At 40.6% G+C, this 25,473-nt stretch overlaps 1 protein-coding gene across 3 annotated transcripts in view; it reads left to right on the forward strand.

Moving 5' to 3' along the window:
- LOC140717236 (suppressor of tumorigenicity 7 protein homolog) overlaps positions 1 to 25,473 on the forward strand; it is a 136,892-nt gene that overhangs the window by 37,838 nt on the left and 73,581 nt on the right. For all 3 annotated transcript variants that reach the window (XM_073030578.1, XM_073030579.1, XM_073030580.1), the window contains exons 2-5: positions 8,557 to 8,639; positions 18,853 to 19,015; positions 22,297 to 22,351; positions 23,323 to 23,438. In XM_073030578.1, the coding sequence (XP_072886679.1) occupies positions 8,557 to 8,639; positions 18,853 to 19,015; positions 22,297 to 22,351; positions 23,323 to 23,438 (417 nt within the window). The remainder of the gene's footprint in view (positions 1 to 8,556; positions 8,640 to 18,852; positions 19,016 to 22,296; positions 22,352 to 23,322; positions 23,439 to 25,473) is intronic.

Genomic DNA, 25,473 nt, shown 5'->3' on the forward strand with positions numbered 1-25,473 from the left:
CTGCCTAAGCAAGGACCTAGACCTCCTGCAATTTGCCTATTGCCACAATGGGCCTACAGTGGATACACACTCACTGGATTCTCCACTTGGAGATGGCTTTAGATCATCTGGACAATAGTAATACCTATGCCAGCCTGCTGTTTTTTGATTACAGCTCAGTATTCTACGCACTCATTCCCTCAGTTCAAATCAACAAGCTCCAAAACCTGGGCCTGTGTACCTTACACTGCAACGGGATCCTTGACTTTCTGACCAGGTGACCACTGTCTGTGTGGATTAGAACATCTCCTTGCTGACAATCAACACTGGCTCCTACTCTACTCGCATGACTGTATGGCTAGGCACAGCTGAAATGCCATCTATAAATTTGCTGATGACACAGCAGCTGTTGGCAGAATTTCATTTGGTGATCAGGAGGTGTATTGTTCTAGGAGTTTGAGTAGACTTGGTATGTCACTAAAGACACTCCCAGTCCTGCTGAAGGGTCTCGGCCTGAAACGTCAACTGTATTCTTTTCCATTGATGCTGCCTGGCCTGCTGAGTTCCTCGAGCATTCTGTGTGTGATCCTTTTACTCTCCATTTTTTTTTGCCACTGTCTTTGCTTCCATCTTTTTCTTATTTGGCACGAAAAAACAGCGCAAGAACTTGGGAAATGGCTGCAGGAGTAAGCAAGTTGGTCCTTTATCTCTGTTCTGTCATTTGGTAAAATTATGGCTGATCTTTTTACCCAAGTGCCTCATTCATGTCCCTTTAATGTCTAAAGCTCTTTCAATCTCTGTTTTATCTATGCTGACTGACTCAGCTATCACTTTCCTCTGGGGTGGAGAAAAGTCTTGTCATCTTGGTTTAAGTTGTGGATTCCTTATTTTGCGTCTCTGAATCCCAGTTCTAGACACTGCACAGCTAGAAGCACCCTGAACTACCCACCATCCTCAGTAAGTTCACCGTTCATTCCTCCAAACTTGAGTATATAGCAAATTGGTTAATCTCCCCTCTAATGGTAAATCTGATGACCCAGAGATCAATCTGATTAAATTTTTGCACTCTATTGCAGTCAGATAGGGAGAGCAGATATGTACACTGTATTTCAGATACAGTTACAACTTGTGTTTTATAATGTCTGGCTAACTGGTATATTGTCTTTTTGTTTTAGTGTTTGGGGGATTACATTTGCCTCTTTCAAGTCTGTGAGCTGGTTTAGAATCTTTGAAATCTACAAGGATGTCAACTAGTCCATCTAATGTAGGGTTCCCATCCTCTTTCATTTCATGGATCTCTACCATTAACCAAGGAGTCCATGGGCCCCAGGTTGGAAACCCTTGATCTACTGTCTTATGGTTATTGTACACTCAGTGGCCACTTTGTTAGGTATAGGAATGGAACCCAGTGTGGTTTTCTGCTGCTGTAGTCAATTCACTTCAGAATTCGATGCATTGTCTGTTCAGAGGTGCCGTCCTGTACACCATTGATGTAATGTGTGTTTATTTGAGTTACTGTCACCTTCCTGTCAGCTTGAACTAGCTTGGCTCTTCTTCTCTGACCTCTCTCATTAGCACATTAACAAGATGTTTTTGCTCACTAAAGTGCAATTCACAGTATTTTGTTTTCTGCATCATTTTCTGTACGTTGGATGGATTGTTGCGCATGAAAATCTCAGGAGATTGGCAGTTACTGAGATACTCAAACCACCCCATCTGCCACCAGCGATCATTCCACAGTCAGACTCACTTGGATCACATTTCTTCCGTATTTGAAGTTTGGTCTGAACAACACTGAACCCCTTGACCATGTGTGCATGCTTTCTAGCACAGAAATGCTGCCACATGATTGGCTGATTAAGATATTTACATTAATGAGCAGGTGTACAGGTGAATATAATAAAGTGGCCACTGAGTGTGTATACAGTTAAGTAGGTAATTTGCCCTGGTCTCATAAACCCTATCATGATAAACAGTCTCTCAAAGGGGTAATCTAGCTTGCTTTAGTAAAATGTAAACTTGCTAGAATTACTTCAGTCTGACCACTAGCTACTGGTCAGAAGGGAGTGATTGGTGAATTGGTAGAGGGTTGTTAGAAATTGGAGAAAATCAGACATTTACATTCATAACTTTTTTATAGACATGTAGATGTATGCACATCAGAGATCCACTATCAATTCAGTATTTGAATTTTCTTCCTCATTCTCAAAACTTTCTGTAAGTGATTTATTTTCTATGGGACTGCTCATATGACGTGTAGACCAAGTGTAATTCTCAAGTGAAGCTATGAAAAATGATATTATTTGTCAGGATATCTATAGTTGTTTTAATACCCTACACTCCATCTTCGAATGCTATTTGATTTTATAAAGTAGTTATGTTGCAAGATCCAGAAGCAGTAACCAAATGTATTTGGTGTATTGGAGTTTCCCCTGGAGAATAGTTTGAAGAGGTGGTAGATGCAGAGAACAGTTTATCAATGTCTGAAGATCTATTTGGGCAGTAATTAATTCACATACTAAAGTTCCATATTAATTTCAAAGTAAATTTATGATCAAATTATGTAAATGTTATCATATACTACTTTTTTGGGATTAATATTCTTGCAGGCAACTGCAGGGGAAAAAATGTAATGGAATTTTATGAAAAAACTTTACCTAGACAATGACCAACAAGCAGCCAGTGTGCAAAAAAAGACTAAAATGTTCACTTAAAAAAATAAATAATGCTGAGAGCATGAGTTGTTAGTGCAAGAGTAGCATACACAATGTTGGAGGAACTCAGCAGGTCAGGTAGCATGTATGGACGGACTAAACAGTTGACATTTCAGGCCGAGACTCCAATGAAGGGGTTTGGTTTGAAACATTGACTGTGCATTCCCCTCCATCGATGCTGCTTGACTTGCTGATTTCTTCCAGCATTTTGTGCATTGTTCAAGGTTTCCAGCACCTGCAGCATATCTTGTATTTATAAGTGAAATAGTTTGACAAGAAGTCCATTAAGGTGAAATATTCCTTTAGTAATTTGTAGGAATTTTACTATTTTATACTCTTGCAGTATGGTATTGTATCCGTGGTTTATTGAATGCACTACTGGGCTCAAGCAGCTGACCTGCATCATTAAACTGAGAACTGTTGGAGGTAGTAATATGTTTTCTCAGATGGCTATAGCCAATGCCTTGGCATTATTTATCGAAACATAGAGAAGTTCTCTATGGTTAATGGCTATCACACAATCAGCATAGTGTTATCTGCTTGCTGTGCAGAAAATGGCTAGCAATATCTCATTGGCTAGGAGCTGCTGTGTCGTGTGATAAAGTTTATGATAGATGCTTTCCAGAGGTGTTGCCATCTCACTGGGTTATGGTATTATTTGGCACAAATTTGTTTTGTTACTGGAAGTAGTATGATGTGAATAATCTGAGTTAACAAATTAAACTTGTATTGCATGAAAGTGTGATTCTTAATACATGTTAAACTCAATGATTTTGAGGAATAAAAACTTTGATTCTAAAAACCTTTATCAACGTATGTTAATTTTAAAAGATTAATTTACATTGGACTGTTTGAATACTTAAAAACAAATCATGAAATAGACATAGCTAAATGTATAGTGCAGGCAAACAAACTATCTCAAATCCCAGAAGCCAAAGAATGAGAAAAATCACAACACTATATCTGATGTGGTTCTCATGGAATTTTGCCTCATGGATTGCAGTCTGACCCCACTAGGTCATTAATGCCATTGGCCGTTTTCTCATGAAAGCTTATAAATATAAACTAAGATCTTTGCCAGCTGCCAGTGATTTGTTTGATTCGGTTCTTGCCTCAGAGTAGGAAAGACATAGATCTGTGGTCCACTGTGAGGACTAAAGCAGAAGAGCGTGAAATACATTTCTGTGGTGGGCCAATGGGAGCACTATGTTATTGTAGTTGTCACCTTTTGGATTAAAAAAAGATGAAGTGCTTTCTCAGTATATATGCTGGACTTCTTGGGCTTCCAGCTGGGTACAGGTGTCAATTTTTAACTGATGCTTTGATGACAAACTCCGCCATCTTCATCAGGGATGATGCCTAGGCGCATCTAGTCCAGTGGTATACATTTCAATGGCTTTTTCACCAGGCAGTTCCAAAGCCATTGGTGTGGCACGATAGTTTTGTGCTCTCAAAGTCAATCCAATGCCCATTGTGTATGCAGTGTTCTGCTACCACCAATTTCTCCAGGAAACCCAAATTGATACACTTCCTGTGCTCCTTGTTGCGGGTTTCCAATGTGCACCCCGGCTGGCCGTATACGCTGCTTCACATTCACAGGGAATCCTGTAAACACCAGTCACCCTGAGTCCAAGGTAATCTTTGACCCACACAAGCTGGAATTTAAGCTACCTTGTGGGCTTGTATATGGTATTAATGCGGTATTTCTTCAGGATCCTGGTGATCCTTCCAGAAACTATGGAAATAAGGGAAGATAGGCAGTAGCGATCGGTCCCTCCTCGTTGTTGGGTTTCCTAGTTTTTTCTTTCTGTCAGCCCTTTTAAGGGCCTGATTGATTTCCTCTGCCTTATAGCCATTCTGTAGGAAAGTCAGGTGTAATCATCTTATTTTCTTGTAGAGACTCCCCAGATCTGAAATGGTTTTTGCACGGTTAATCAAAGTAGAAAGAACTGCTCTATGTTGTGAGACATGACGCATGACAGTGACTATTATTGTTGATGTAGAAGTCCATGTGAGTGGGCTTCTGATAGATTCCATGTCCGAGGCTGGTGTCCAGTTTCCGATGTATTAGAATGTATAGGAACGGGAGGTAACCATTCTCCTCCATCTCCATCCTAAGTTGAATGTTTGGGTGTATAGTATTCAGATGGTCATGGAACTGTTGGGAATGCCTGGTGTCCATGTGGCTACACTATGAAGGTGTCATCGATGTATCTGAAGAAGCATTTGGGACATAAGGGTGTTGAGCTTAGTGTTCTCTCCTCAAATTCCTCCATGTAGAAATTAGCAATTGCTGCCGACAAGGGCAACCCATGCCCACTGTCTGTTTGTTCATTGTAGTTCACCTTTAGAGGAAGTACATCGAAGTGAAGGTGTGTTCAGAAAGGTCAATGGTACCCATATCAAACCTGACTACAGGAGGTCCGAGGTGTCCTTGATAGGAACTCTCATGAACAAGGATACCATGTTCAAACTGACCATTATGTCCTCTGGTGTCAGCTGAATGTTGATTATTGTTTTTACGAAGTTGGTTGTATTTGTGATGACAGAGCCCTCAATGGGAGACAGCATGGTTGTTAAATGCTTAGCAGGGTAGTAAGTCAGAGAATCTATTGCACTGATGATAGGGGGAACCCTCCTTGTATATCTTTAGGGAGTCTGTAAAGTCTTGGTGGTACTGACGCCAGAGGTAGGAGTGGCTTGCATATGTCTGTTGGCAGTCTGGATTTTTGTCAGTAAAGTGAAGGTCTTGCCCTCAGTCAAACCTGTGGGATCTCGTTGTATAACTCTGTAAGTGGGATCATCCAGAATTTGTTGGACTTTGCTGTCATATTCCTCTGAGGATATCAGGACCATTGCATTTTCTTTGTCTGCTGGTAAAATCACGATGGCTGGGTTTTGCCAAAATGTCTGGAGGGCCAGTTGCTCTCATTTTGTAATGTTTGGCTTAAAGGCCCTTTTTAAAGGGCCAAGCAGGCCTCTATCCTTGCCTCCTCCACAGTATCCAGTGGTAGAAACCTAGCAATGAGGAGGAACCAGTTGCTACCGCCTGTCTTCCCTATATTTCCATGGGTTCTGGAAGGATTGCCATGATCCTGAAGATTTGCCAGATTAATACCATCCACAAACCTGGTAAGCAAGCTCAAATCCCAGTTTAAGTGGGTCAAAGATGGCCTAGGACTCAGGACAGCTGGCGTTTATAGGGTTCCCTGTGAATGTACAACAGCGAATATCGGCCAGATGGGGTACAGGGTGGAAACCCACATCAAGGAGCATAGGAGGTGTATCAGTTTGGATTACCTGGAGAAATCGGTGGTAGCAGAACGTTGCATATGCAATGGCCACAGGATTGACTTTGCCACAAAACTATTGGCAGTGCCAATGGCTTTTGGGACTGCCTGCTGAAGAAGCCATTAAAATAAGTCTAGAGAATAAGAATTTTACAAAGTCGAAGGTCTCGCTTTAAGTAAGAACTGGAATATCATTGTAAAGAAAATGGGACAGCAGAAACCTGAATGGTTGAAGGCTAACCAATTAGGAGGAACAGATGATGAGGGTATATGTACCTTCAGACTAGACGTGCCTAGGCATCCCTAATGAAGATGGTGGAGTTTGTCATTGAGATGTTGGTTAAAATCAACACCTGTACCCGGCTGGAACCCTGAGAAGAGTTTATGTGTCTTTTGGATACCACATCTAATCAGACTATAAGATGCAGCCACCTTTGTTGCAAAGGAGAGCTGGAGAATTTACAGGAGAGCTGGAGAATTTTCCCCATTACCTTGGCTAACATTTGTCTTGCAGTTTCACTAAAAACAAAATGTCCATTATTTGATTGCTTATTTGTAAAAAGCTTGCTAAAATTGTTAGTTGCTTTCCAACTTACAGTGTTGCTGTTATTGTAGTGTTGCTCCACCATCAAATGAGTGACAGCACTTCAAAAATGCTAGCTTGGCTGTAAGGTACTTCAAAGAGACATGAAAGACCTGTAGATGCTGTGATCTGGAGCAAGAAACAGTCTGCTGGAGGAACAGATGAAGTATCTCGACTAGAAACATTGACTGCCCATTTTCCAGCATAGCTTAACCTGCTGAGTTCCTCCAGCATCTTGTGCGTTACTTGAGAAAATCAGCGGGGTAAGTCGCATCTGTAGGAGGAAAGGAATTGTCAGTGTTTCAAGTCGAATCTCTGCACCAGGGTGCAGCTTGACACTTGAGTTCCTTCAGCAGACTGTTGCATAAAGTACTTCAATTTGTGCTGAAGGTAAAAAAAGGTGTTCCTTAAATGTAAATCTGTCCATATTTTGTTCAAAAGGAAGAGGATAATTATGTTTTGTTTGATGTTATAATTGCAAGTTCCCACTTGAAGTAGAAGTAGTTAATGAACGTGGCAATCCCCTGTTCCCTTCTGGCAGAAGATGCCTGCGCAGCTGGTAAATCCAACCCGATATGAGACCTCCAAACTGCTGGTACAGCAGCTTGTCACTAAGGGTCACTTAATTTGTTCCAAAAATTGTTTAAAACTTCACTGGAGTGTGTGAGTGTGTACCTTTTAGTTTGCAAATGGAAGCTTAGGAAGGCCCTCTGGTGCCACCTTATGGCAATCTACTGTCATTGAGTCTTACTATGACATTTCTTTTGCCATTGCAACTTTTATATTCAGTGCTTCACAGTCAATGTATTAGATTTGAAGTTTAACCACTTGTAATGTTGAAAATGCCACAAAAGGGGTAAAGCAAAGAAGTATTGTTACTGTAAATTGATGTAAAACCAGAAAATTACTTGAATTAGCGGGTTAGACAGCGATAGGAAAGAGGAGCAGATTTCATACTTTAGGTCAGTGAGTTTTGATCAGAACACTGAAAGATTAACAATTTGGCATGCAAATTCTGTGTTTCTCTATGTATATCTTGCCTGACTTTCTTTTGTTGCTGTGGTTCTGCTGAACATTGTGGGCTTGCTATGTTTGTATCAGAATGTGCAGTGATAATTATGGGCTGCCCCTAGCACAGCCTTGGGTTGTGCTGGTTGTTAAGCAAACACTGCATTTCACTGTATGGTTCAACATACATCTGATAAATAAATTTGAGTATTTTGAATCTTTTTGTTTTTCTGCTTACTGCAAAGTTTGAGGGGTGAAGATAGGCCAGGATACTACAATTCCACTGGTGATCTTAGAGTAGACCCAGACGGCATTTTGGAGTTTCAGTGAACAGATAAATGTATGCATCGTTTAATATTTCACTTGAGAGGGAATAGTTTGGATAGTGTTTCACTCTTGTGGTACTGGTACTGAAAGAGTTGGCTTGGATTATGTGCTCAAGTATGTGGTGTGGAGGCCATGTCATAGTGTGTATATAAAGTGGAGGTTAATAGGTTCTTGATCAGTAAGGGTGTCAAAGGTTACAGGGAGAAGACAGGAATGTGAGGTTGAGAGGGATGGTAAGGCAGCCATAATGGTCATACTTGATCGGCAAAATGGCCTAATTTTGTTCCTATGTCTTGTGTTAAGTGGGAATGTGAATGTATCTTACGACAAAAATACTGCTCATTAAACCATGACTGACCAGGATAATTCTCAATCTTATTTATGAAGTTAAGAACAACTGGACAGAATGAATAAGAAATATTAAATCGATAATAAGTACCAGCTATTCCCCCCCCCCCACTATCTTTTAAGTCCAGATGAGTGAAATGTTGGCTTTCCATTTCCTTACAGATGCTGCCTGATCCACTGAGTTTATCCAGCAGTTTGATTTTTGCCTTTGTCTGCCTGCTAAACTGAAGAAATGATTTGCAATTTTTCTTGTGCTTGCGTTGTTTTTGAAATTTGTTTACCTATAAATTATTCTTGTTCATTTCAGTAACTGCATTTCTCAACACATTGACTCCGAAGTTCTATGTGGCATTAACAGGGACATCTTCACTCATATCAGGACTCATATTAGTAAGTATTAAATCCATTATTTAAAAGCAAAATCTGTTTCCTCCTATCATACGGTAATTCTGCACCAGATTGCTGTACACAGACTGTGCACCCACTGGGATTCCCAGGGAGGAAAATCTCTATTAGAAGATTCAAGTAAAATATCTTGGTTTCCTTTAATTAATGTCTTTTCCATTTTCAAAGTAGTTGACAGCTTGTAGATTATCTTGTGTTTATGATAGCATTTAAGGCATTGCCTTTATCTGTATGAATTGATTAAAACCTTAAAAATATTCAGCAGCATTCCCAGGAAAACTCAGTGAAGAAAGGTTAAAACGAATCTGTGTGTGAAACCAAAATGATCTCTTATCATATGAAAGTGTTGCCGTTGGTAACGTTTTCCTTCAAATGACATTGGATGCTGAGATCACCAGGACTTTTGAATCACAAGGCTGCAGATGTTGGAAATCCAAAGCAATGCACACTAAATGCTGGAGGAACTCAGCAGGTTGGGCAGCATCTATGGAAAAGAGTTTCAAGCTGAGCCCCTTCTTCAGAACTGAGAAGGAAGGGGGAAAATGCCAGAATAAAAAGGTGGGGGGAGGGCAAAGAGGTTAGCTAGAAGGTGATGGGTGAAGCCAGGTGGGTGGGAAAGATAAAGAGCTGGAGAAGAAAGAATCTGATAGGACAGAAGAGTGAACAGTAGGAGAACAAAGGAGGAAGGTCCCCAGGGGGATATATTAGGCATATGGGAAGAAATGAAGGGTCAGAGTGGGGAATGAAGGAAGGGACTGAGAGAAAGAAGTTTGTTCACTGGAAGGAGAAATCGAGATTCATACCATTAGGTTGGAGACTACCCAGACGGAATATAAGGTATTGCTCCTCCAGCCTGAGGGTGGCCTCATCTTGGCACAAGAGGAGGCCATGGATTAACACACCAGAATGGGAATCGGAATTAAAATATTTGGCTAATATTAAGTCCCGACTTGTGGCAGATGTTGTGGAGGCGCTCAATGAAGCGGTCCCCCAATTTTTGGCAGGTCTCTCCGATATAGAGGATGCCACATAGGGAGCACCGGACACAATAGAAGACCCCAGCAGATTTGCAGGTGAATTGGAAGGACTGTTTGGGGCCCTGAATGGAGGTGAGGGAGGAGATGTACAGGCAGTGTAGCATTTAGGCCCATGGCAGGGATAAGTGGAGGAGAGCTTTTATACAGATGTAAACTGTTTATATGTTTATGTAAAAATGAACAGAGGCATCTGAGGAAAAAGTTGGGAATAAAGGGGTGTGAAAGTAAGCAATAGAACAAGGACAATGGCTTATTCTGTGCCTTGTTTCAATTCTGTGTTATTCAGAGGTTCAGTGTATTTGCAATTGGGAAACACTAGCTCCATAGCTCCATTTACTCTTTGCTTAGACAAAGTTCTAATCGAGTTAATCCATCCTGTCCTTTCAACATCACCACTTTCCTTTTTCCTTTCTTAAACAGTCTAAAGTTAATGTCTGCATCAGCTATCGCCACATTATCTACATTACAAAGCTTGTTCCATTCTCTTCCAAATAGCATGCACTCAATCTTTACCCCATGGTTATTCATTCCTCATCCCCAACTCGGAAAATGCTCGCTGCAATTGATATTGATGAAACTAATCGCATTGAAGACATCAGTTGAGGAACTGGAATGTTGCTTGTCTTACGGATTATGGAAGAGTTTCTGAGTCTGATCAGTGAAATTTTTCTGTGGTGGTCTTTCCAGAAAAGCCAACATGAGCATGTTCTGCAGGTGAACAGTAGCGGGGACGCCTGACCTTGTGTAGGTTGCTCTGTTTTAACTCTGCAAATACATTGACGTGCTTACTGCCGCACGTTCATCTGTAAGCTTTGTTCCCACTGTAAGCAGTAATAATTTTACAAGAGTGACTGGAACTTTGAATGCCCTTTGTTCCTTCTTTATTCTTGCAGGCTACCCCCGGATAGCTGCCTACATACATAGGGTAAATGCAATTAACTTTAGCTGAGTTGTTAACTGCTACAGCCCAAGGCTCCGAAATTCTGCTCCCCCTCCCTCTTTTAAGGTGCTCATTAAAATCTCCTGTTTGATCAAGATTTTGTTTACTTGTTTCTACCCTGGGGCAGTATTACCTGCCAATTGGATGTTTTCCAGCGACTTGTCAAGATATATTCAACAGAACTTTCCTCTATTGTCCTATGCACAACCTTTGTAAAGTCAGGATATGCACAGAGAAAATAACTAATCATTTCTGTTCCATAAAGTCTCATACAGTCCCAGTGTGGCAATACATGGCTGTTCCTTTATCATTATTGGTTCACTTAATGGATCTAATTACCTGACAACGTTGTGCAGTCCTATGTATTATCACACAGGGTGTAAGAAGGCCCTGTCACCTTGATGGTATCTGAGGAAAAAGGTGTTACATTCCATTCTTGACAGTAATAACCATGATCTCATTAATTAGCTTAAAAGTGACGATCTGGATTTTTTTGCTATGTTGCCCATGCAGTCTTTCTAAATATGTGAACGTAGAGGTATGTGTAAACACCTATATGGATGAAGTGTGTGGAGAAATTCATATCTTGATTCTGCTTTTGTTCAATTTTCCATTCATAATCTTGAGACCGGATGTTCCTTGGAGCTGGATGCTTGGCTGAATAGACACTAGTATAAATGCTAGATATTCCTTGCCACAGCTAAGCTGGCTACGAATCAGTAACATGGAATTAAGTAGTTTATTTCATAGAGGAAGGCTGATGTCTTGCTAATGTCATTAGAAGGGCTCAGTTTTATTGGTGGAGACTGGAGTCCAATTGCTTTTTTTAACTGATAACATTGCTGACTTGCGTGGCCTTTTTTTATCTGAATGTTCACTCAGAAATTTATTGCAACTTTGTTTAATCGTAAGGCATTAGGCCATTATTTAAGAACACCAGAAAATGCTGTTTTGTAAATTTAGCAGAAGATCCTTTGATTTTTGGTTTCACAAGCACATTTCCTCTACTAGAAGCCTTTTATGAAGCCTCTACTATTTTTCCCAGTTGCTCATCAGCTCAGTTTCCCAAGTTTTACCACCTACTTTTATACATTTGCTCTGGCAGTTCTTTGTTTGATTTAGCCACCTGTTTGGTGCCTTTTGCAAGTGCAAACATTCTTGTTTAGCTTCATTTTCAGATCACAATGTAACCACTGATGAATCATGAATTAGAACCATCATTTATCCTAACTCAGCCTTGGTGTAGCCTTATCAAATTTTCCAGCTGAAAATGTTATTCTTTAAGCACTGCTGTCCATTTCCCAACTTGCACCCATTTCTATTCATCCTGTGTGTGATGACCTACTGTGGCTTCCATTCTGGCAGTGCCTTGGTCTTGATATTCTCATCCTTGTCCTTGTCCCTCACTGGCTGGACCCTTCTGTCTTTGCAAACTGCACCTATTCTATCACCTTTAGATTTCTGCAAACTTAAGTACCTCCTCCTTCTTTGTCCCCAGTCTTTATCTCTGTATCCTTAGTTCACGTGCCTTCATAACTTAGACCCCATTTTCTAGGGGCTTCCGTTGGTTGGGGTCAACCATGGCTGTTGCAACCCAGATGTCCTTGTGATATGCAAGCCAACGTAATACGATAAGGAGAGCAAGCTGTTGCCCATGTAGCAGGCTCCCCTTCTCCATGCAACTGATGAACACAAAAAATAGCAGAGACTCAATACAGTTAGGTGCCAGCAGTGTTACAGGACCATAAGACCATCAGGACTTGCCTGTCAGCATTGAACTCAACGTAGAACTGCCTTCGGGACTCCAGCTCTAGATTTTTCCTCAGGGGTTACTCCTGAAGCCTTGCCCATGAGTGAGTATAGCTGCAAGGCAGCAGAGATTTGAGATCAGAGATTTCTTTCTCCTAAATGAACTGTCAAAATATGACCAACAAGCCCCATCTGCCCGAAGCTACTGGTTTTAAGGCACCAGTAACCCACCTTTGCCCTTTCTCCTGACAGTAGAAACTACACATAAAGACCAAGAGCTGGACTTGGTTGTCAGAGACTCTTTGAAATGCATGCATTGGGAGTATTTATTAGGACGTGGGAACTTACCCGAACTACAACCCTCGGCTATAACAACCTTAAGGAATCAAGTTCTAGAATACTCTTCTAACTTGGTCATTAATCTGCCTTGGTCACTGGTACTGATAACTGTTTGTGTAGATCAGTGCCCAATTTTGTCTCATTGATTCTAACCCAAGAACTAGGAGCAAGAGTAGATTGTAGCTGCTCCTTAGTCTAGTCCACCAATAAAAAGGATCGTGATGAAGGGTCTTGGCCCGAATCGTCGAATCCATGGATGCTGCCTAACCTGTTGAGTTCTTGCTTTTGGTGTATGTTGCTCTGGACTTCCAAAATCAGCAGAGTCTCTTGTTTTTAAAAAAATCATATTTTACTACATCCCTTCATTCTGTTTGTAACCAGCTATTCATCACTATATTGAATATGTTCAATGACTGAGCATTTACATCTCCCTATTAAAAAGTATTTTGCCCTGTTAATGTTGCTACCCAGAAACAAGTTCCTGTTTTTTTTTCTGATGGTCTTTTATATACTTATTACAGGTTGGTACAATGTTAACTTCTACTTATTGATCACTATTATTATTTATAGTTGGCAACACTGAGCTGATGAATTGAAAATCTGCTGAACTGTTGGATTATAGTGCCTCTGAGTTGTACATGGCTTTAAGGAGCATTGTAGCAACATGACTCCATTTGTGTCAGGACTGATTTGCAAATGAGCAGTTCTCTGTTTCAATTTGGGTTTAATAAAAGTTGGGTTCCTTTTTATTCCCAGTGTCAAGTAAGTTTCTAAGTGAGATTTTTATTTTCTTCAGAGTGACCTTTTTTTTTGCACACATCAAGTCAGCCAGTGAGAGGCGCCTGTTGCCTGTGGGTTGTGAAGCAGAGAATACAAGACCTCTGTTACACGGTCTGCACGCTTCACCACAAAGCAGCTTGCCACAGCCTGTGCACTTCCATTACAAATACATTTTCAAATCATGCATAAAGTCATCACAAAGCATGCATTGACTGATTGCTCCTAGCACGAAAACATTACCTTTTTAATTAATAAACTTTTTGACAACATTTTATATAAAAAAACTTTGTTCAAATCATGATGATAGATGATTTGACGGGAAAAGCCGCAGGATGAGGTCTGAGCCTCGGCTGTTGGCTGGGAATTTTTATGTTGGGTTCTTCAGGACGTATTGGAACCAGCTCAGGGACACCACATGACGAAGCTGCACATCCACCATATGAATCCCTGCATGTTACAGTCATGAATTGTTATAGCATGAGACAACATTGAGCTCCTGGTGAATCAGACTTCATGGAGCGGGAGTTATCTGTGGTCCATCCTCTGCACGGAGCTCCGTATAATTCAACCTACCCTGTTTGTAAGCTGGTAAAAGGACGATAAGGCCATAAGACATAAGAGCAGAATTAGGCCATTCAGCCCATCAAGTATGCTCTGCCATTCCATCATCGCTGATCCTTGATCCCACTCAACCAGATACACCTGCCATCTTGCCATATCCTTTGATACCCTGACTGATTAGGAAACTGTCAACTTTCACTTCAAATATATCCATTGACTTGGCCTCCACTGCAGTCTGTGGCAGAGCATTTCAGATTCACTATTCTCTGGCTTAAAAAAAAAATTCCTGCTTGCCTCTGTTCTAAAAGGTCGCCTCTCAATTTTGAGGCTGTGCCCTCTAGTTCTGGATACTCCCATCATAGGACACGTCGTCTCCACATCCACCTTATCTAGTCCTTTCATTCGGTAAGTTTCAATGAAATCCCTCCCACCCTGCATTCTTCGAAATTCCAGTGAGTACAGGCCCAAAGCTGCCAAACACTCCTTGTATGGTAACCCCCTCTTTCCTGGAATTATCCTTGTGAACCTCCTCTGGACTCTTTCCAATGACAACATATCGTTTCTAGGATATGTGGCCCAAAACTGTTGACAATACTCCAAGTGCAGACTGACCAGTGTCTTATAAAGCCTCAGTATTATTTCCTTGCTTTTGAACTCTGTTCCCCTTGAAATGAATGCCAACATTGCTTTTGCCTTCTGGGCCACAGTGTCAACCTGTGAATTAATCTTCTGGGAGTCTTGCACGAGGACTCCTAAGTCCCTTTGAACCTTTGATGTTTGAACCTTCACATTTAGATAATAGTCTGCACTATTATTCCTTTTGCCGAAATGCATTCTCAAACATTTCCCAACACTATATTCCATCTACCACTTTTTTGCCCATTCTTCCAGTTTCAGAATCTGAATCAGGTTTATTATGAACAGCATGTGGCGTGAAATCTGTTAACTTAGCAGTAGCAGTTCAATGCAAGACATAATATAGAAGAGAAAACAAAATAATCTACTAAACTAGAACAAGGCCAAATTTGAAGAAATAAGAAAGGATCTAAAAAGTGTGGATTGGGACAGGTTGTTCTCCGGCAAGGATGTGATTGGTAAGTGGGAGGCCTTCAAAGGAGAATTTTTGAGAGTGCAGAGTTTGTATGTTCCTGTCAGGATTAAAGGCAAAGTGAATAAGAATAAGGAACCTTGGTTTTTGAGGGATATTGGAAATCTGATAAAGAAGCAGAGCGAGGTATATGACAGGTATGGGCAACAAGGAGCAAATAAGGTGCTTGAGGAGTATTAAAAAGTGCAGGAAAATGCTTAAGAAAGAGATTGGGTGGGCTAAAAGAAGACATGAGGTTGCTTTGACAGTCAAGATGAAGGGTAATCCTAAGAGCTTCTACAGGTATATTAAGAGCAAAAGGATAGTAAGGGATAAAATTGGTCCTCTTGAATATCAGAGTGGTCAGGGTTGGCTATGTATGGAACCAAGAGAAATGGGGGAGATCTTAAATGCTTGTTTTTGCATCTGTATTTGCTAAGGAAATTGGCAAGGAGTTTATGGAAATAAGGCAAACAAGTAGTGAGGTCATGGAACCTATACAGATTAAAGAGGAGGAGGTGCTTGCTGTCTTGAGGCAAATCAGAGTAGATAAATCCCTGGGACCTGACACCTTAAAGGAGACTAGTGTTGAAATTGCAGGGGCTCTGGTAGATATATTTAAAATGTCGATATCCACGGGTGAGGTGCCAGAGGATTGGAGGATAGCTCATGTTGTTCCGTTATTTAAAAAAAGGCTCTAAAAGTAATCTGGGAAATTATAGGCGGGTAAGTTTGATGTCAGTAGTAGGTAAGTTATTGGAACGAGTACTAAGAGATAGGATTTACAAGTATTTGGATAGACAGGGACTTGTTAGAAAAAGTCAGCATGGCTTTGTGCGTGGTAGTCATGTTTAACAAATCTATTAGAGATTTTCGAGGAGGTTACCAGGAAAGTGGATGAAAGGAAGGCAATGGATGTTGTCTACATGAACTTCAGTAAGGCCTTTGACAAGGTCCTACATGGGAGGTTAGTTAGGAAGATTCAGTCGCTAGGTATACATGGTGAGGTAGTAAATTGGATTAGACATTGGCTCAATGGGAGAAGCCAGAGAGTGGTAGTGGAGGATTGCTTCTCTGAGTGAAGGCCTCTGACTAGTGGTGTGCCTCAAGGATCAGTGCTGGGTCCATTATTATTTGTAATCTATATCAGTGAACTGGACGATAATGTGGTAAATTGGATGAGCAAATTTGCTGATTATACAAAGATTGGAGATGTAGTGGACAGTGAGGAGGGTTTTCAAAGCTTGCAAAGAGATTTGGATCAGCTGGAAAAATGGGCTGACAAATGGCAGATGGAGTTTAATGCAGACAAGTGTGAGGTATTGCACTTTGGAAGGACAAACCAAGGTAGAACATACAAGGTAAGTGATAAGACACTGAGAAGTGTAGTAGAACAGAGGGATCTGGGATACAGATACATAATTCCCTAAAAGTGGCGTCATAGGTAGTTAGGGTTGTAAAGAGAGCTTTTGGCACATTGGCCTTTATACATCAAAGTATTGAGTATAAGAGTTGGAATGTTATGCTGCGGTTGTATAAGACATTGGTGAGACCGAATTTGGAGTATTGTGTGCAGTTTTGGTCACCTAATTACAGGAAGGATATTAATAAGGTTGAAAGAGTGCAGAGAAGGTTTACAAGGATGTTGCCAGGACTGGGTTACAGTGAAAGGTTGAATAGGTTAGGACTTTATTCCCTGGAATGTAGAAGAATGAGGGGAGATTTGATAGAGGTGTGTAAAATTATGATGGGTTTAGATAGAGTGAATGCAAGCAGGCTTTTTCCATTGAGGCTAGGGGAGAAAAAAACCAGAGGACATGGGTTAAGGGTGAAAAGGGAAAAGTTTAAAGGGAACATTAGGGGGAGCTTGTTCACACAGGGAGTAGTGGTAGTGTGGAATGAGCTGCCAGTTGAAGTGGTGAATGCAGGCTCGCTTTTTACATTTAAGAAAAACTTTGACAGGTACATGGATGAGAGGGGTATGGAGGGATATGATCTAGGTGCAGGTCAGTGGGACTAGGCAGGAAAATGGTTTGGCACAGCCAAGAAGGGCCAAAAGGCTTGTTTTTGTGCTATAATGTTCCATGGTTCTAAAATAATAATAAATAAGTAAATCAATTATAGTATACATGTATTGAATAGATTTTAAAAAGTTCAAAAAACAGAAATACTATATATTTAAAAAGTGAGATAGTGTCTAAGGGTTCAATGTCCATTTAGGAATTGGATGGCAGAGGGGAAGAAGCTGTAACTGAATCGCTGCGTGTGTGCCTTCAGGCTTCTGTGCCTCCTACCTGATGGTAACAGTGAGAAAAGGCATGCCCTGGGTGCTGGAGGTCCTTAATAATGGACGCTGCCTTTCTGAGACACCACTTCCTGAAGATGTCCTGGGTACTTTGTAGGCTAGTACCCAAGATGGAGTCGACTAGACTTCTAACCTTCTGCAGCTTCTTCCAGTCATGTGTAGTAGCCCCCTCCTCCTCCCCCCCCCATACCAGGCAGTCACGTAGCTTGTCAGAATGCTCTCCACGGTACATCTGTAGAAGTTGAGTGTATTTATTGACATGCTAAAAATCTTCAAACTACTAATGAAGTATAGCCGTTGTCTTGCCTTCTTTATAACTACATTGATATGTTGGGACCAGGTTAGATCCTCAGAGATCTTGACACCCAAGAACTTGAAGTTTCTCACTCTCTCCACTTCTGATCCCTCTATGAGGATTGATATGTGTTCCTCAGTTGTATGTATGATGCTGCAGGCTGAATTAAAATACCTTTTATTCTATTTCACTGGAAAGACTCATTCTTGAGTTACAGTAAGCCTGGGAATTGCTGAGAAATGAGTAAATGTATGGCATCAGACTCCTTTTCCTGACTGAAAGAAAACTGATACAGTATAACCAATACATTTTCAGGGAGTGCTGCCTTGGGAAGGCAGTGTCCATCGGTAAGGTCCCCCATAACCCAGGACATGCCCTCTTCCATCAGGAAGGAGGTACAGAAGCCTGAAGGCACACACTCCATGATTCAGGAATGGCTTCTTCTCTGCCATCTGATTTCTAAATGGACATTTATGAATAACCCATGAATGCTACCTCACTACCTTTTTTTAATTTTTGTTTTTTTCGCACTACTTATATTAATGTGCCTAATAACTAAATATTATACATTATACTGTCATTCAGTTTTTTCTCTATATTTATGTATTTCATTGTATTGCTGCCGTAAAGTTAACGAATTTCACGACATATGCCGGTAATATTAAACCTGATTCTCTGAACCCCAAAACACATGTATTTACATAGAATATCTTACAACCTCAAGACTGTGACTAAATTTCAAAGATTCTCTGTTTCTTGCACAGTCCTAATGGAGGGAGATGCAATAAAAGAGGGCAAGTGATTGGGAGGTAAATGCACCAGTGAAGAATCACATGCTTATCTTTGCTGTGCTCACCAATGAGAACAAAGAGGTTTAACTTATCAGCTGAAAGATTGCACCTGCAACAACGCTGTAATTGTTGAGATTACACTGGAGGGTACTCCAGTATTGTGTAATTGTACCCATGATTTTTTAACCCCAAAATGACAGAGTAACCAACTGAGTCACAGCTGACACCAAGTAAAGTCACGTGGCTAAAAATGTGCAAGAGGATTAGCAGTCTAATAAATTCTCTGCCTCTGTATGTCTGATTTACTGTTTCAGATTTTTGAATGGTGGTATTTTCGGAAATACGGCACGTCCTTCATTGAGCAGGTCTCTGTGAGCCATTTGCGGCCACTTCTTGGCGCAGTGGATAATAACACGCCTACGATTAACTTTACTGCCAGCAATGGAGAAGCTGAGTCGAACAGGCAAAATGTTTCAGGTAAATACTTGATTATTTTTGTGTAACAAAGAACAGTTTTATAAATTGAGAAGAACCTGAGCCTGATACAGGAAATATCCTTAGAATATCACCTTCTGTTGGAATCTCAAAAGGAAAATCCTGCATTGGGAATGCCATAATGGAATCGTATCACTTTACTAAATGTTTTTGTATCATTCCTGTATATTGGGAATGCTATTTGTAGAATCATCCTGTTTATTGGGAATTTCATTATGAAATCGTCCCTGCATGTTGGGAGTGCCAGCATAGAATTGCCTATATGTTACAGTCTCGGACAGGTTTATATTAATAAATCTAGTTAAAATCATACTCTTTTCCTGTCCCCTTAATGAAACTTGAGGTCAGATTCTCGACCCACTATAATAATCTGCTGCATTAAGAGCCCTTAGAAAAATTATTTTGTAGCTTATAGTAGGTAATTCATTATATAAAAAAATTCCTCAGTGCTTTGGATCCTGGATATAATTTGACTCTCTAAGCATGCTAAAAGGTTGTTGTACATTTGTTTGTTCCATGTGCTGCATGAGACTGTTAATTAACAGACCCTGGAACAGCACATTTTTCAACTGCAACTTTATCCGTTTACCCATACATGTAAATTTTAACATAGAACACATGAGGTAATTTCCTCTGTTCTATATGCTATAAATGAGTTGGGGATTATGAGAAGCTGCTGAAGCCCAGCACTTCATTTACTAGGATCGTTATCTCATGCTGATGTTGCAGCAGGGCACTTCGGTGTAGGATATTAGGATAGCTGGGAAGTGGAGAGGCTTGGAAATCCAGAGCTATGGCAGGACATTTGCAGGTGAGAAGGAACAATTGGCAGAGTGCATTACTTTGTGGAAGTAGACCGGGAAGTGCATGAGTGGAGCAAGACACATTTCATCACAGCACTGCTTGTGTAGTATTGCAAATAGATAAGTCTGGCAAATGTGTGACTCCAGCCCCACCAGTCTGATTAACTGTTAACTGTCTCTTCAGTTACATGACATGCACAAGGAAACAAAAATCATGTTCTGCCTCCAATTCCCTTTTTAACACTTTAAATAAATGTCCATAGATTGAGGATTGGTTAGACATGGACACGAGATTCTGCAGGCGCTGGAAATCCAGAGCAGCACACAAAATCCTTGAGGAACTCAGCAGGTCAGGCAGCCTCTATGGAAATGAATAAACAGTCGATGTTTTGGCTGAGACACTTCTTCAGGACTGGAAAGGGAGTACTAGCTGAAAGGTGATTGGTGAAGCCAGGTGGGATGGAAAGGTAAAGAGCTGGAGATGAAGGAATCTGATAGGACAGTGGACTGTTTGTTGCCAAAGGCACCTGTGGAGGCCAAATCATTTGGGTATATTTAAGGCAGAGGTTGATAGATTCCCAATTAGTCAGGGCTGAAAGGAAACGGGCAGAAAGCAGGAAATTGGGGCTGAGTAGGAACGTGGATCAGCAGTGATGAAAAGGCACAGCAGGCTTGATGGGCCACATGGCCTAATTCTGCTCCTATATCTTGCGGTTTTATAGGCCAGTGGTCCCCAGTGCAGCTGACTCGTATTGCTTCATACCGCCAGATCATATCGTTTCCTCGCGGCCTGGTGGTTGGAGACCACTGTTATAGGCAATGGGAGAAAGGGAAGGAGGGCACCGGGGAAGGTGATAGGCAGGTGAGGAAAAGAGGTAAGAGGCCAGAGTGTGGGATAGAAGAAGAGTGAAGGATGAGGAAAAAAACTACCAGAAGGAGAAATTGATGCTTATGCCATCAGGTTGGAGGCTACCTCAATGGAATATGAGGTGTTGTTCCTCCACCCTGAGAGTGGCCTCGTCATGGTAAAAGAGGAGACCATGGAACAAAGTGTCAGAACTGGAATGGGGATAGGAATTGAAACGGTTGACCACTGGGAAATTCTACTTTTGGCAGATGGAGCGGTCTTGATGTGAGGCTCACTATACTTTAATGTATAAATCTAAGCATTAATCTGCTTTTGAGATAAATTAACTATTAACCATTAATTTTTGCATGGTCATAACTCAGAGAATAAAAGAAGCAAAATAGACATCCATGTCTTCCATCTTTGGCCACTATTGTCAAATTTGAGCACTATCAGTGCTGGAGAGTTTTTGTAATTTCCATTTTGATATTTAGTTTGATTATCAACCTTCAATCTAATCTGTTTTGATCATTACATTTAATCTCTTTTTGTACTAATGTGTTATTTTTTAAGTTCTTGAACTAGCTGCCTCCTGAATGAGTTTGTAATTGTTGGCTACAGCTAGCAATGTCCTCACATTCACTGTCCCATTCAGGGACTGACACAGTCTCATTAATCATGAGCAGGCAAAGTTAGGACTGGAGAACTAAGACTCTTGAATCCTAAAATTTATTTCCTTATGGTTAACCATAGCATCAATCTCACCAAAACCTGACCCTATCTTCATCTTTACTAATTGTATTTTCACTTGGCACTGTTTATGTGGGGTAGCACGGTGGGTACTTTATTGGGCTAGATTTCAGATAACAACTTAGAGAATTTAATTGCAAGTAATTAATAAAGATAATATCAATGGAGACACAAAGCTACTAGTTGCTATAAAATTCCATCTGCTTTACCAATGGCAAGAGATTTGTGGTCCTAAATCCGGTCTGGCATACATGTGATTCCAGCATCACCTGTGAGAATGCCACAACACTGAAAAGACAGTTAAGAGTTAATGAAACATGGCCAAAAAAATTCTGGTATTGACAGCAATGTCCACATGGCACAAACAAAGAAGTAAAATTCCCTCCTGAACACTTCTATTTTCATGAAACCTTTCTCTTTGATCAAGCATTTAGTTATTCCTGTCTCCCACTTCTCCTCATGCAGGTTTCAAGATTCGTTTTTGGAGTTCTTATTCTCTGGCACAAATCCCCCTTTGAATCATTGTCATCATTGGACATCATACTCATGTTAACCTGGGGAAATTTTGTGAATATACGGGCAGCTTGCATACAAATACAATTGGTCTTATTGAAAAACACTTTGGTTAGATTTAGTTTACTCTAGACTTTAACAGCCACCTGATAGATGTTTTATTTCCTCTGTTCATTCATTAAAGTTATTTCAACTCAGGTTGAAGAGGTGAAAGGCGTCTTAACACTCTGCTGCACCAATCAGTCCCTACTAGGGTCTTGTTAAGAAATGCATTTATCTACAGACATTTTAGATAAAATTCTTGTCCATTCTTTTGCCATTAATTAATGTTTGAAAATTTGTCCTGGCAGAATGTAAGGTATGGAGAAACCCACTGAACCTATTTAGAGGAGCTGAGTACAACAGGTATGTCAATATTGACTAAAAATGATGTTTAATGCAAAATGTGTATGTGTGTATGAGAGAAGTTGCAATGCTTTCTCTTCACTGAAAACAAAACTGTTGAAACTTCTACAATGGTTTCTGTAGTTCACGCTATTGGGGCCCCAAGGTCATACAGATACTTCACTTAGAATCTTAAACCTATTGCCGCCACTATGTGCCTACGTTATGATCGAAAGCGCCACTTCTTGCTGTTATGGATTCTTTGCTTTGCAGCCAACAAATAGTAATGTTTAGTGTGTTTGGGAATTTATTCAAAGCCTGAAATGTGTCATCTACCATGTCAGTGCTTGAGATGGTATAAAGGGAGCTTTACTCCATATTTACTCTTGTTGGATCTGGCATCTGGGAATATTTGGTGGATTTGATTTGTGGTAATTTTACTCCTTGCCTGTGTTGTATCTCAGCCATGTATGTATGAATTTGACAAATAGGCAAATGAATCTTTCTTTTGGTTTTTAACAGAAATGTTGCACAACTCAAAAAGTACATTAATTGACACTGTATCAAAGGCGTTAATTATTTTGACAGTAACTTTGGATTAATATGTTGTACACATGAATATGGGCATAGAGTGATGGAATACTGCAACCCACAAAATGGCTGTTCAGCCCATCATGTCAATGCCCATGGTTTTTACCTAAAACGCTAATCCTATTTGCCCATATTGGAACTGTATTTGTGTAATCCTTGTCAGTGTAACGATCTCTTATACTAGTAATTGTACCTGATTCCTGCTGAGTTCCTCCTGCAGCTTAATTTTTTTGCTTCAGATTCTAGCATCTTCAGTCTCTTGTGTGTCCATACATTTTGATGCATTTGGGCTTCAGCCAGATGTGTGAATGAAGCTGACACATTTCTGACTGCAGCCCAATCACAGCATTATTTTGTGGATTTACTCTTTGATAATCCAATTTATTTTGTTTCTTCTTAAGATACACATGGGTCACAGGAAGAGAGCCTTTGACATATTATGATATGAATCTGTCTGCACAGGATCATCAGACATTTTTTACGTGTGATACAGATCATGCCAGACCCGCAGATGCAGGTGAGTCTGAAGTACAAGCTAACAGAAATCCGATAGCATTTGGATGCAGTAATGCTGTCACTGTAAGGTATCTTTTGTGAAACATAAGACATGGACTTCAGAGCAGAATTTGGCCATTCAGCCCATCTGAGTCTGAATTAAGACATTTAACTTAGTTTTGTTTTAAGAATGTGCTAGGAGTTGGTTGGGTGTGATTGGTGTCATGCAAGACATGATTACTTAATTTGTGAGAGTCTGGGGTTTTCAAAATCCCTGTATTTTAATCTAGCTATGCCTACCTGTGCTGGCATGCTTTTCACACGAGAAATTCATTGCGAATCAGACCCTGTGACTGCTGAGTTCAGATAGCTACAGTATAAACATATTCTTAAGGTATTACAATGCACAAGCACACTTAATGGAGGTTATCAAAGCTTTCGGGTATGTAATTACGAGGCTCGGTTCCTGTTGGATTAACTTGTTATTACATTCTTTTGTTAACATCCCCATTCCAATTACATTCAGTTCACTGGAGCTTTATGATTGAGGGCATTTTAAATTTTTTAGCAGTAAGAAGTCAAACTGCCAGGTGAAATTTGAAAGGGTTTGGCCTAGTTTTTTATTAAATAAACATTGTTTCGTGTCCCATTTTCTAACCAGCACCCTGGTGTTAGTTATCGCTCCTTAGGAGATGCTGTTTCAATCAAATTCCTTGTATGCCCTAGGGGGGGATATACCTAGGCTTTGAGTTGCTTTTCTGCTAGTTTACCTTACATTTTGGAAATTTAGCAGATTCTTTTATGAAGTAGAGTGAAATTTGCACCCTTTTTCTGTTTAACAACTATATCAGATATATCTTTCAGTTTTAAATCTAGTTTTCTCCTTGGTATGCTCTGTTTCCCATCAATGTTAGCTGATTCTATTTCATTCATGGTGAAGACTTAATTGGATAGTAAATGAAACCATCTAATGGCCTATCACTAGTGTAAATTGTATTTCTGCTTCTTGCATTATAAATCTTTGCAAGAAGATATAACTTCCCAGTGTCTGCTGTGAGTTAGCATTTATGCTCTGCAGTGCACGAGGCCTCAGTGATTAGGCAGTTGAAAATTCGGCAGATGTTTGTCTCTACTTTGGATTGGTAAGCCTGAATTTGTAACTAGCAATCTGGCAGGTGAAAATGGATTGGATGATGATGCCTTCTAAGGGGTGTTACGAACCCCGTAACTGGGTCACTTACCAGCAAAGATAGAGAGGTCCGTCGAAGTCTGATGATACTATTTTTAACAGTATTTATTGGTAAAAATACACAAAAATAATATCAATGCAAATATACAGGTAATATACGTCGTCAATACTAAATTTAAAGTGCGGGTATAATAATAATCAATAAGAAATAAGCTCTATCGTTGTCTAGGGGATAATGTATTGTCTGATGGAAATATAAAGGTCACTCAGTTCATGCAGGCTGCAGCCTTTTGTTGGAGAGAGAGAGATTTTTAGAAACTTGCCGGCTTTCCTTTTTATGATTTCGATCTGTCAGAAGTCCCGTTGGTGTGGCCTCTCCTTTAGCTAAGCCGTTCTTCCGTGATGAGCCCGCTACCCTGGCAAGGGAGGACGTACACGGGCCCTCACCGGCGTTCGCTATAAAACGCTGTCACTGGCTTTCCAGCGTTTCTCCTGGTGCGTCTAGAGGGGTTGTTCCCCAGACCCTCTTTTATCCTTACTCACGGGGTCTTAGATGTCAGTCAGGTTGGGATGATGCAATCCCTCAACCAGCCCACTCTGGTCATCCCCTGAGGGGCTTCAATGAATAGTACAGTACTCAATACACAATTCTGTCTCCAAGAGACAATAGCCGTTATCAGGGGTGTTGTTTTCGCTGAGGCCAGGACACATTCCAAAACCTTGTGGATTCTCTCTCATTTCCTGGGTCCCAGACCCGAATTAATAGCGATCTTGCGATCCTCAAAAAGGAGAGGGCGACTTTGTACCCTTTGGCCCCTCAGAGTTGTGGCACATTCATAACAGGGGCAATGATCTTGTGGCACACTGC

The sequence above is a fragment of the Hemitrygon akajei genome, chromosome 27 (assembly GCF_048418815.1).
Source record: "Hemitrygon akajei chromosome 27, sHemAka1.3, whole genome shotgun sequence".
Taxonomy (NCBI): domain Eukaryota; kingdom Metazoa; phylum Chordata; class Chondrichthyes; order Myliobatiformes; family Dasyatidae; genus Hemitrygon; species Hemitrygon akajei.